The following is a 13,544-nucleotide window of genomic DNA, read 5'->3' on the forward strand; positions in this document are numbered from 1 at the left end:
TCCTGTAGGCAGACTAGGCGAGTGCCGAGGGCCCCCGGGCCACCAGGGGCCCCCCAAAGCTGGATGCACAGGCTCAACTGAGAAGAATTGGGGGCCCTCCACAGGGTCTCAGATCCTGGGCAAACTCTAAAACCTCTGCATGTGCCAGTCACCCCCGAGGTGGGGATGGCAAAGAGATCATCTGTGGGGGAAAAATGACGTAATTGCACTCCTCTCCCCCCACCGGCGTCCGCAATGTCATCAAATAACCACAACAATCACGGACTACAGGCTCTAGGTGGCGCTGCAGACGCTACTGAGGCTAGCAGCAGGAGGCGCGGGGCCGTAGACCTACAGAACCCAGAGTTAATAGAGGTTCATGAGCAGGAGTCTACTTCTAGATTTCTATGTGGTCTGTCTTCTTCTGCATTTCTGGTGTGTTTGGTGAGTCACAGCGCCCCTACAGGCCTGGCATGTGTACTACATGCCCTGAAGCCTCGTGTTGAGCCGAGTTCATAGTGAGGTGTGGACGGAAATTTCTTTTGAGAACCTCGGGGAGAAAAAAGATCATTTTGGCTAGTGTAGATGTGGTATGGAAGAGTGGTATGGAGGAGTGGTATGGAAGAGTGGTATGGAGGAGTGGTATGGAGGAGTGGTATGGAGGAGTGGTATGGAGGAGTGGTATGGAAGAGTGGTATGGAGGAGTGGTATGGAGGAGTGGTATGGAGGAGTGGTATGGAAGAGTGGTATGGAGGAGTGGTATGGAGGAGTGGTATGGAAGAGTGGTATGGAAGAGTGGTATGGAGGAGTGGTATGGAGGAGTGGTATGGAGGAGTGGTATGGAGGAGTGGTATGGAAGAGTGGTATGGAGGAGTGGTATGGAGGAGTGGTATGGAAGAGTGGTATGGAGGAGTGGTATGGAGGAGTGGTATGGAGGAGTGGTATGGAAGAGTGGTATGGAGGAGTGGTATGGAGGAGTGGTATGGAGGAGTATTAGGGGTCGTCCACACCAGCAAGCCAGTTAACCTAAACAAGCTGTTTTTGGCCAGTCATCCAGACGAGGCGTGTTTTAGAAGCGTGAAAAGGGTTTTTTTGTGAACACGGGTCCCATAGTGGGGAAATTCTAAAACCCCGGCTCGTGATGATTATCTGTGGAAAAAGATGAGGTAATCACCCCCACCACCTGCGTTTTTGCTGTGTTTGGTGAGTGACAGCGCCCCTAAAGGCCTGGCATGTGTACTACATGCCCTGAAGCCTCGTGTTGATCCATGTTTATAGTGAGATGTGGACAGAATTTTATTTTGAGAACCTCGGGGAGAAAAATGATTGTTTTGCCTGGTGTGGATGTGACATTAGGGCCACTGAAGAAAAAATAAATTGCGACACAAAAAATACTTCATTCACTTCAGAAAAAGTCGAAAATCAAAGTTGAGGTTTTTTTTTTTTTGATGGTGGAAAAAAAAGTTTTTTTACAAAGTGCGTCCGTCCACATGCCAGCGCGTGTGACTGCCTCTACAGAATGTGTTGCAGGAGGTGTAATGAAGAGGAGAAAGGATGTTTCAGACCAGAATCGAGCTCATAAACAGTGCAGTCATCAGCAGTATTACCACTTTGCAGAGCCAGAGCAGCCCGCTGCTTTGTTCTCTCACGGAAGTTCCTTGTGTACGAAGGACAAAGGCCCGGAGCCCGGGGTGCTTATCAAATGTGTTATTATTATTAATCAAGGACATCCTGTGTACAATCACATGTCCATAAGCAGTAAGCAACCCGATATAGTCAGAATAGAGTGATTTAATGTGAATTCACATCGATGGGCAAAGGATGAGGGGTGGATGGACGTCTCTCTCTCTCTCTCTCTCTCTCTCTCTCTCTCTCTCTCTCTCTCTCTCTCTCTCTCTCTCTGAAAATAAAAATCTCAACTTTGATTTTTGACTTTTTCTGAAGCGCACAAAGGTTTTTAGGTTTTTTTTCAGCCTTGGATTTTTGTTTTTCCTTCAATGGCCCTAATACTCTTCTGTAGATGTGGCCTGTCTTTTATATGTAGCTTTCTCATGTATTTAAATATGTCCCCTCTATGCTTAAAAATATATATCTATGTGAGATATAAGTAAAATAAATAAGCTATGACTGGTGTTTTTGAGGCAATATGAAGTCATATTTGTTGGACCGCTCTGTCACATTGAGTGGCGCTGTGGACCGATGTTTCGGAAAAACTGGTTTCCATATTAACTGGTGACCGACATCAGATATTACAAACCCGACAGAAAGCAGTCCTAACCACGCCGTTTAACTTTCACAATAAAGTTTCTAAGTAAGTCTTATTTTAACATTTACAGTTACGAGCAACAACGATAAAAAGAAGTCGGTCACTAGTTAACAGGATCGCCAGTTAATCCGAAACATCGGCAACAGGCGTGACAAAACGATTGACAGCTACATGTTATTCCTGTCAATGAGTACACAATCATTTATCCCAGCGGGCAGAAAAACAACTGACCGACTGGTTAACTACCCACCGACCGACCGACCGACCGACCGACCGACATTCCTACTGACCGACCACCCTTCCTACCTTCCCACCTACCGACCAACTGACCAAACTGACCGACCGACTGGTCTACCGACCTACGTACCTACCAACCTACCTAACAACCTACCGACCAACCGACCTTCCTACTGACCGACCGACTGACCTTCCTACCGACTGACCCACCCAACCCACCTACCTACCTACCTAACAACTGACCGACTGGTCTACCAACCGACGTACCTACCTACCTACCTACTTACCTACCTACCTACCTACCTAACAACTGACCGACTGGTCTACCAACCGACGTACCTACCTACCTACCTACTTACCTACCTACCTACCTACCTAACAACTGACCGACTGGTCTACCAACCGACGTACCTACCTACCTACCTACTTACCTACCTACCTACCTACCTAACGACTGACCGACTGGTCTACCAACCGACGTACCTACCTACCTACCTACCTACCTACCTACCTACCTACTTACCTACCTACCTACCTACCTACCTAACAACTGACCGACCTTCCTTCTTACCTACCTACCCACCCACCCACCCTCTCAGTGATTTCACACTTAACATAACTTTTAAATTATTGAGCAGTACTGTAACAATTGTAGTGTGTATAATATAGGTCTTATGAGTGTGAAGTGTAAAGTTTTATTTAGAAGTTTATTTTATGTGTCAGTGGATCATTTATATAAGTTTTATAACTTTAACTTGTACTATGTGTAAATTAATGCAGAAACCCCTTAAAAACAACAATGATATAATTGTGTACTGCTTTAGAGGGACATTGGACACGTTTAAGATAAAATCAGGTTCCTTTAGATTTGATGTATTACTGCCACATCATGAAGTTATGAAAGAGGAAAATGTGCTTATGATCATTTCTGCTTGAAAACCTAGAGTTTTGTCTTTACAGGAGTAATTCTAAAATATTTTGGCGCTGCAGGCATTGAGCCTCAGGACTTCCTCCTGACCGGGAGCAGCAGAGCCTCATCATCCTCATCTGCAGATTGACATGGTCAGCTGCCTGTTTTAGGTAAAACAGTATGAGGAAAAATAAAAAAATTAAAACAACAACAACAAAAAACAAGCCAACCGTACCTTGTGATGACACAACTGCTCTAGAGCTTCTCATTTTCAGCCACAATGATCATTTGGAGGATCTGTACTGTAACTGAGAGCGTGGATTGTCCTGAGAACGTCCTGCACTCTGCCGGTGACTGTGGCCTCAGCAGGGCTGAAGCATCAAGACCGACCTGAGGTCAGAGGTCATCCAGGGACAGGATCGCCTCACCGGTCCTGCAGTAATCAGTACCAACCATGAGATGAGCAAGCAGCTGTCGTATCAGGACCTCATTGAGGAGTCTGAGGAACATTTTGAAGGAAATAAACTGTGACCGTAAATAAAATATGTTATTAATGACGTGACTAAATATCTTCAGTGTGACGTTGATTTTTACTGTTGGTTGGTTTTCATTGTTGCACTTTAAATTAGTGTTGGTTTTATTTCATGATTTAACGTAAACATTTCCTAAAAACACTCAGTATCTGTTTTATTTATAGAAGTATTGAGGATTGTTGTTTTCCTTGTAATTCTGTTCATTGGAGTATTGATCCTGGAGAAATGTGCACATACTAGTGTTGTCACGATACCAACATTTTGGTATCGATACCGATACCAGCATGTAGTTCGATACCGATACCAACATTATGGTATTGATACCGATACCAGCATGTAGTTCGATACCGATACCAACATTATGGTATTGATACCGATACCACCATGTAGTTAGATACCGATACCAACATTATGGTATTGATACCGATACCACCATGTAGTTCGATACCGATACCAACATTATGGTATTGATACCGATACCACCATGTAGTTCGATACCGATACCAACATTATGGTATTGATACCGATACCACCATGTAGTTAGATACCGATACCAACATTATGGTATTGATACCGATACCACCATGTAGTTCGATACCGATACCAGCATGTAGTTCGATACCGATACCAACATTATGGTATTGATACCGATACCACCATGTAGTGAGATACTTTGGATACTTTTCCAAATAAAAAGAGAACAAAGAAAGTCATCAGCCTGTCTTCAGGAGGACCAGTGTCTTTAAATGGTTTGTTACTATGCAGTAATCTTTATAACATTAAAGGGCTAAAATAAAAGGTTTTCATATTATATTCTTTTATATTATTTATTATATTATATTTATAATACTAATATTTATAATAGCTTACATTTTTTTCCAGAGCTATATTTTCATGGTATATAAGTTATTATCTGTGGTTCTTTGAACTCCTTCTGCAGGTCTGGGTGTTTGTCCTTCAGGAGGTTAGCAGGTTAGTAGTGTAGCAGGTTAGTAGGTTAGTAGTGTAGCAGGTTAGTAGTGTAGCAGGTTAGTAGGTTAGCAGGTTAGTAGTGTAGCAGGTTAGCAGGTTAGTAGTGTAGCGGGTTAGTAGTGTAGCAGGTTAGCAGGTTAGTAGTGTAGCAGGTTAGTAGTGTAGCAGGTTAGTAGAGTAGCAGGTTAGTCGTGTTTCCACTCTGGACCAGACTTGTTCTCTAACACTGTTTACACAGTGGAGCTTCAGTGTTGATGGAGACACCGTGCTCTTTGGTTTTGAAGCCAAAGTACTTCATGTAGTACCTTTAGTACCTACAAGTTACGGCCTTGTGGATGTATCAGCTCTCTCTCTCTCTCTACGCCATGACATTTACGTATACACATCCGGTATTCTTTTCAAAGTACAAGCTCGGTTGGGAGAAGATTCATAGGCATAATAAAGAGCAGACGCCTCATCCACTGCTGCTGCCCCCTAGAGCGGGGCGTTTACAGGGCGGCCATCTTGGACCGGTGGCAGTCGCTCCTGCAGGGCAGTACTTCTGTAGAAGAATGATGCGCGTACACTATTAAAGTCGTCATAAATCACGCAATTCTCAAGTAATTTTCACGGAGTTTGTTTACAACAAGAGTCAGACATGATATATATATAGAGAGAGAGAGAGAGAGAGAGAGAGAGAGAGAGAGAGAGAGAGAGAGAGAGAGAGAAAATAGAACAAAACAAATCCAGAAAATGTTCAGATGTGATCAGGGTTTTATTGACATTATAGCTTAGGACTATGGCTATACATTGCACCGGTCCAAGATGGCGGCGCTGTTGACGTGTCGCTCCCCAGTTAATGAGGCGTCTAATTTTTATTATGTCTATGAGAAGATTGTTTTGAAAATAAGTTGTTTTGACTTTTATTTTGAAGTTGTGTAGGTCGAGTATGAAGCGCTTATTCAGGTGCGGTGCCGTTTTCTGCCCTTTCGATTGTTCAAAACATCCATCGACGTAACATCGCGGTACCAGCCGGGCCCAGTATAGTATCGTTTTAAAGGCGTCAGTGCCCCGATACCAATACAGTACCGGTATACCGAACAACTCTAATACACACTCAGTTTTGGCTTCTTTAAATTCAGCCCAGAAACACAATTTATAGCAAAAGTGGCAGTAAAAGTATTTAGTGAAAATCCATCAATAATATTTGCTCACTGTCACATAATGTCAGTATAATTTAGTGGTTGGTAAAACGTTGAAATGACCCGCCCTCCTCCTCCTCTGATTGGCTCGTCAGCATTATGTTGCAGGTTAACATAGACACTAACTAATGAGATTAGAAAACGCAGCCGGCAGAAGCCAATCAGAAGCAGAGTAGGGCGGGTCGCTGAGACGCGTTTGTCCAACCAGGTGCAGCAGGTTACTCCAAGCCGTGCTACATGCTACATGCTAAGCTAAGCAGTTTCGGGCATACTCAAGCAGGTACATGCTACACGTGATTAAAGAATGACTGATACACTCTGGAGCTGGAGTGCACGGCAGCACACGGCAGAGTGTAGAGAAACACCACGCACTGCCTCGTGCCCTCTAGTGGACATGCCACACCTGCCACCGCCATTTTCATACCAGAACAGTGGAGGAGGAGGAAGAGGAGCAGGTTGAACCAGCAGGAGGAGGAGGAAGAGGAGCAGGTTGAACCAGCAGGAGGAGGTGGAGGTCAGGAGACGATCTTATCTGGTGTCACAGTAGTGGAATCACTAATAAAAGAAAAAGAAGTGATCAGCAGCTCGTCCTCACTGATATAGTGTCTGAGAGAGATCAGTGACTGTAGAGGTGGAGGAGAAGAGTGATCTGAAGGTGGAGGACAGAGGAGTGACATCATGGAGGTCAGAGGAGAGTGACATCATGGAGGTCAGAGGAGAGTGACATCATGGAGGAGAGTGACATCATGAGGGTCAGAGGAGAGTGACATCATGGAGGTCAGAGGAGAGTGACATCATGGAAGAGCGTGACATCATGAGGGTCAAAGGAGAGTGACATCATGGAGGTCAGAGGATAGTGACATCATGGAGGAGAGTGACATCATGAGGGTCAAAGGAGAGTGACATCATGGAGGAGAGTGACATCATGGAGGAGAGTGACATGGAGGAGAGTGACATCATGAGGGTCAAAGGAGAGTGACATCATGGAGGTCAGAGGAGAGTGACATCATGGAGGAGAGTGACATCATGAGGGTCAAAGGAGAGTGACATCGTGAAGGTCAGAGGAGAGTGACATCATGGAGGAGAGTGACATCATGAGGGTCAAAGGAGAGTGACATCGTGAAGGTCAGAGGAGAGTGACATCATGGAGGAGAGTGACATCATGAGGGTCAAAGGAGAGTGACATCATGGAGGTCAGAGGAGAGTGACATCATGGAGTAGAGTGACATCATGGAAGAGAGTGACATCTTGAGGGTCAGAGGAGAGTGACATCATGGAGGTCAGAGGAGAGTGACATCATGGAAGAGCGTGACATCATGAGGGTCAAAGGAGAGTGACATCATGAGGGTCAGAGGAGAGTGACATCATGGAGGAGAGTGACATCATGAGGGTCAAAGAAGAGTGACATCATGGAGGTCAGTGACATCATGGAGGAGAGTGACATCATGGAGGAGAGTGACATCATGGAGTAGAGTGACATCATGGAAGAGAGTGACATCTTGAGGGTCAGAGGAGAGTGACATCATGGAGGTCAGAGGAGAGTGACATCATGGAAGAGCGTGACATCATGAGGGTCAAAGGAGAGTGACATCATGAGGGTCAGAGGAGAGTGACATCATGGAGGAGAGTGACATCATGAGGGTCAAAGAAGAGTGACATCATGGAGGTCAGTGACATCATGGAGGAGAGTGACATCATGGAGGAGAGTGACATCATGAGGGTCAAAGGAGAGTGACATCATGGAGGTCAGAGGAGAGTGACATCATGGAGGTCAGAGGAGTGACATCATGGAGGAGAGTGACATCAAGGAGGTCAGAGGAGTGACATCATGGAGTAGAGTGACATCATGGAGGTCAGAGGAGTGACATCATGGAGGTCAGAGGAGTGACACCATGGAGGAGAGTGACATCATGGAGGTCAGAGGAGTGACATCATGGAGGAGAGTGACATCATGGGGGTCAGAGGAGTGACATCATGGAGGTCAGAGGAGTGACACCATGGAGGAGAGTGACATCATGGAGGTCAGAGGAGTGACATCATGGAGGTCAGAGGAGTGACATCATGGAGGTCAGAGGAGTGACACCATGGAGGAGAGTGACATCATGGAGGTCAGAGGAGTGACATCATGGAGTAGAGTGACATCAAGGGGGCAGCACCGCAGCACACCGCTGGACACCAAAACGTCCTCCATGGTTGTGACAGCCGATGTGTGTGTCAGAGTGTCGGAGAGGACGGAGACATTTTGGAGGAGAAAAATAAAGTTCAGTTTTCTCTGTTCATTAAATGTACAAACTTAAATATTTCAACAGGGACATTGAAAATACTCAGTGGACTTTGTCTTGTGTCTTCAGTCACTGGAGGTGGAGGCTGTGGGTGACGAGGAGGTCGTCTGTCTGCAGCTCCAGAGCGTCCAGAGGGTCCAGAGTGTCCAGAGTGCATGGTGGTGCAGAGCCTCCACAATGCAGCTTTACGGACGGCTGTATTTATTTTCTTACTCAGAAAGTAGACTGGTTGATACACACCTTGTCACAAGTGATAATCAATCAGTTCTGTCCACTGATCTGGAACATTTGAAGATGAGAGTCTGACATGAACATGGTTCTGCTGATTCAGCAGTAACGTTCCACTAAAGGAACATCTAGAACTCTGCAGCTTAGCTGTTAATGATCCCGTGGATCAATAAGTCTGATATTTAAAGATATTAAATATATGAGATGAATCTGAATCTGGCTTCAATTCTCCACCTCACCACCAGGTTCCTCGTCTCCAGAATGTGTGCGGAAGGTTCTAAGTTGGCAAACTGGTCCAGATTCTCCCTCAAAGTTTATTTCTTTAGATCACAAACTTTGTGTGGGAAGTGGCGTACACATCTTTCAGGACCTGTTTACAAAAGAGGCCCCTGATCCTGACCTGCCTCCCTGGCACGGTCTACAAATGGTTTGCACACCTGCCATCGATCACACATTGCCCCAGCGCCACCTGGTGGGCGAACATAACGCCTGCAGACATGGCCAGTCAGCAGGCGAACACAGGAACATGAATAAGCAAACAATAAACATTTATAACATGAGACGGCTCCTACGATGCCACTGTACATGCTGATATCGAGGAAAGTTGGTGTTTTTACCATTTCAGGTCGTCCTTATTGTTGTCGATGCTGCCGCTGCCGCCTTCCTGTCATGTGATCTGAATGCCCTGCACTGATTCGCTCAGTGGATATGTCGGCTCTGCTAAGAAACAGCGGTGGCGTCGAGCGATTTCTGCCACAAAACATGAACTTTGACTCCGTTTCCAACAGGAGATATGGGATATTGCACTGAAATGGACTTTTATGTTGAAAGCAGCGCTACACAGAGTAAATTAAAAGCCTCAACTCATTTTTTCCCTCCAAAATGGCGTTTATCTGTTTTTGTAAATGAACTCTTCAAACACTGCAAAAGACAATTTCACAACTTTCGAGACCTTTGTTGCATTTTTAGTGAAGAGAAAATGTAACTCTAAGATAGAATTTACAAACAGAGAATGTGTGTTTACATAGTTCACACTCTTTACCACCAACAGACATCACACTTTTTTTAGTGGAGTAAATATTCACAGAATTAAACGTGTTTTTACAGTAAAAGAGGAAATATTGTGATTTGTGGTTGTTATTGATATTATTATTATATTATTATTATTATTGATAAGTTTGCTGTTACTTTCCCCTTCAGATCTGGAGTCAGTTTAAGATTCCTGGTCTAAAAGTCTCAACTTGTGAATTGAAGTGAAGGGTAATGGATCGGACTCAGATCTCTGGAGTCCCTCCACGGGGTCGTGGACCTCCAGGTGGGAACCGGTGCAGACGTTGTGACAGAATGAAGAAGATAAACTGGAGAACATTTTGTCTTTCATTTTGTGTTTAATCGTTGAACCTGGATTTGGTTGTTCCTAAATCCACAGAGGTCAGGGGGATTCTCAGGACCCCCGGGACCTGGACCCTCAGGACCCTGAGGTCCCTGGGTATCGCCGGCTCCTCAGGAGGGTGACACCTCACTATTGACCTGGGCCGCGATGCTGGCGGGCGTCACGTTGAGGTGGACGTCGTACTGCTGGTCCAGGCCCAGGTAGCTGTCGCTCATCAGGTACAGAGTGTAGATGCACCTGGAGGAAGAGGTCAAAGGTCAGCATGGAGGGGATTGAAGCTAACGTGAGGCTCACACACTGCAGGGCCGTTATGAAGCCGTTAATCTCAATCTGGGTTCATGGAGGCAGAAGAAAAAAAAAGTTAAAATAAAATAAAACAAGAAATAAAAGTGACAAAAAATAGTAACTGCATTTTAAAAAGTACAAAAAAAAAGAAAAAAAACTAAAAGAAAAACGAAGCTCAGAGGTTTTTATGACCACTTTTCATAATGCTAAATGCTACATGCTAAATGCAGCATGCTAACCTCCAGAGCACAATCTGTCTCAGGGAAAATGTTTCGATAACAAATTTTCCTTTTGTAAGATGAGAGAAGTTGGTCATGAGGAATGTAGCTGTTAGCACAGTTAGCTCAGTTAGCTCCTTCCAGTGTTTTCTTATTGTCGTCATAAATACGAATTCATTCCCTGAAGTGAATGTGTGGAAGGTTTGTTGTTAATATTGTGACTTAATGAAGGAGAAGTGTTTATGTAGCTCCTGGATTTAGCTTCTTTATAGTTTTTAGGGCTACGTCAAATGTTAACGGCGAGCGGCCAGCTGACAACCAGCTAACGGTGAGCTAACAGCGAGCTAACAATGAGCTAACGACAAGCTAATAGTATCTGACTAAATCAACGGAAATATGAACACATTTACTATTACTTTAATGTTATTATTATTAACAGTCGCTGTTTTTCAGATTCCTTCAGAGAAACTTCTATTTAATACTCAGTACTTTGAGATAATAAGTCAATCTGACAGAAGAAGTTACCTGGGTTCTGTTTTATAAATGAAGATTCTGTTTTCAGTAGAGAATAATCAATTTATTCATGTTGTTTAAGAGGAGATTTATGTTTAAATCTGGTATTTAAACTATAATATTTAAATCAAATGAAGAATTCCAACACATATTTATACCATAAAAAAGTAAAAAATGTCATTTTTGTTTTACAAACCTGCTGAGAATCAAACAGAAAGAAGAGCAAGAACAATCCTCAGAATTTGAGTTTCTCTTCATGTTTTCCAGTTTTCACTTGTTCTAGTTGGAGATCTCCTCACATCTGCAGTGTTTTACTGTCTGACATGAGTCACGTCAGGTGTGAAGGCAGACTCACTTCCCGGTGCGTTCCGGCGTGTAGAACGCCACGGACACGGCAGAGTGGTTCCGGACAAATCCCACCCGTTTGACGGCCAGCAGCTCTCTGCGCTCCACCTCCCCGAGGATGACGAACCAGCCTTCATCCTTCACTTTGGGGAACCGCGGAGCCTGAGCCTTACTGTCCTGCTTCCTCTGGGGACACACACACACACACACACACACACACACACACACACACACACACACACACACACACACACACACACACACACACACACACACACACACACACACACACACACACACACACACACACACACACACACACACACACACACACACACACACACACACACACACACACACACACACACACACACACACACACGTTTAACCTTTCAAATGAAGATCACACACCTCATTAAGTTATAAATATAGTTTTGCTATAAAGTTTTTTAAACTTCAATAGTTCGACCTTTTAGCTCTTCTTATTATCTGAACCTATTTGGTTTTCTTTTTGAGTTGTTTCAGTCATGTTTTAGCTGTTTTAGAACATTTTGTAAAAAGGAACCAACTTGCTCTACTTGATATATATATATATATATATGTGTGTGTGTGTGTGTGTGTGTGTGTGTGTGTGTGTGTGTGTGCTTGTGGGTGTGTATATATGGTCCTTCTAAAATACATCATTAGAAACCTTCTTGAGCAGCAGTTATAGCAGATTCAGAGACAAAGTTCAGTAATTATAGTGGAAAAGCTTCTTATTTAACAGTGGATCAAACATTAAGAGGATCAATTGTTACTGAGCTGATTTTGACTGTAATTTTCAGTGGGAAGGAAACAAACACTGAGATAATACAAGTAATTATCTTAGTTCTGTTTTATTAAAAAAACCTTTGTCTTGAGTACAGAATATCAATTGATTTGTGGTATTTAAGGAGTATTCATGATTGAATTTAGTATTTTAAGTTTATTTAATAAAAGAAACGTCTGCATTAATATGAACCTTGTCAAAGTGAAAAACAATCTGAACCCTCGGGGGCTAAAGTGAAGTTTCCACCCGCAGAGTGAACTGACTGCAGCTCACTTTAGTCTGCGCTCAGCTACACACTCACTCTCTACAGCGAGTCTTTCTCTCTGGTGTGTCTCCATCACTTCCTGTCATTCTCCTGTTGCTACACCTTCAGTTTGTGGTGTGGAGTTGTGGTGCAGGTAACACTGACCCTCTGCTGGCCCTGGTTGATGCGGCGCAGCGCCACCTGCAGGACGTACTCCTGATCGGCGTGCACGTCCAGCCAGCTGCCCTCCTCCCTCAGGCCTCCTCTGGCTGCGGGGAGGCGCCGCTCCGTCTGCTCGCCGCTGTCCTCCCACCAGCCCTTCACACTGAGACCCACCTCCAGCACCGGGAGGTGGCTGAGGAACGACCACGCCTGGGGGGGGGGGCAGCCATCGCCACAGAAAGACAAAAGTATTTCCTCAGCTCTCCAAATCATTGAATTCAGGCGTTCCAATCATTTCCATGGCCACTGGCGTATAAAATCAATCACCTTGACATGCAGACTATTTCTGCAAACAACAAGTCCAATATCACACAATCAGGTTCATGTGTGTGTGAAGGCAGGTGAGCGAATACTTTTGGCAATATTGTGTATTCTGAATGACTTTGTGTGGTGAATGTTTATTGGCAGGTATGATGTTATTGGTCATTATTATACTCTTGGCTCTTACATGGTTGAAGAGACGATGTTCACGTCTTCGTTCCTCTAACAACGGGGCTCCTTCGTGGCCTCAACTGAAATCACTTGTGTTTATTTTCTAGATTGTTCTTCTTGTCCTGTGGCCACCAGGTAGAATAAAGTTAGTGATATCCAGCTATTCAAATCAGATGGATCCTATTTCCTATCTGACTGCAACAAAAACATAAAGATGGATCTGATGGGGTCTGAAGGTCAACTGGACTTTTGAGTTGAATTCAGCTTTATTTTCATTCGTTGTTTTGACTAAATGGAAAGTTAATGACTTTGGTGACTGACAGGATGAGAAGGACCTGAACAAATCATTTCCAAATGGAACTATTCCAGTTTGATAAACGGAAACAAGACACCATTTTCTTTGTTAACTTGTTTTTAAGTACTGATGAGAAAGTGAGACGGATTGATGCTTTTATTTTTTACATGTGTTTTCTGAACAAGTTGTTGTTTCTACCTC

General features: G+C 44.1%; 1 protein-coding gene across 1 annotated transcript in view; it reads right to left on the reverse strand.

Annotated features, from left to right (window-relative positions):
* Nucleotides 1-9,959: 9,959 nt before the first annotated feature.
* Nucleotides 9,960-13,544, reverse strand: part of ascc3 (activating signal cointegrator 1 complex subunit 3) — a 218,626-nt gene continuing 215,041 nt past the window's right edge. The window contains exons 40-42 of the mRNA XM_080471968.1: nt 12,560-12,766; nt 11,353-11,528; nt 9,960-10,218 (exon numbers count right to left, since the gene is read on the reverse strand). Of these exons, the coding sequence (XP_080328094.1) occupies nt 10,092-10,218; nt 11,353-11,528; nt 12,560-12,766 (510 nt within the window). The 3' untranslated portion in view covers nt 9,960-10,091. The remainder of the gene's footprint in view (nt 10,219-11,352; nt 11,529-12,559; nt 12,767-13,544) is intronic.

This window comes from Lipophrys pholis (genome assembly GCF_963383615.2).
Source record: "Lipophrys pholis genome assembly, chromosome: 9".
NCBI classification, from domain to species: domain Eukaryota; kingdom Metazoa; phylum Chordata; class Actinopteri; order Blenniiformes; family Blenniidae; genus Lipophrys; species Lipophrys pholis.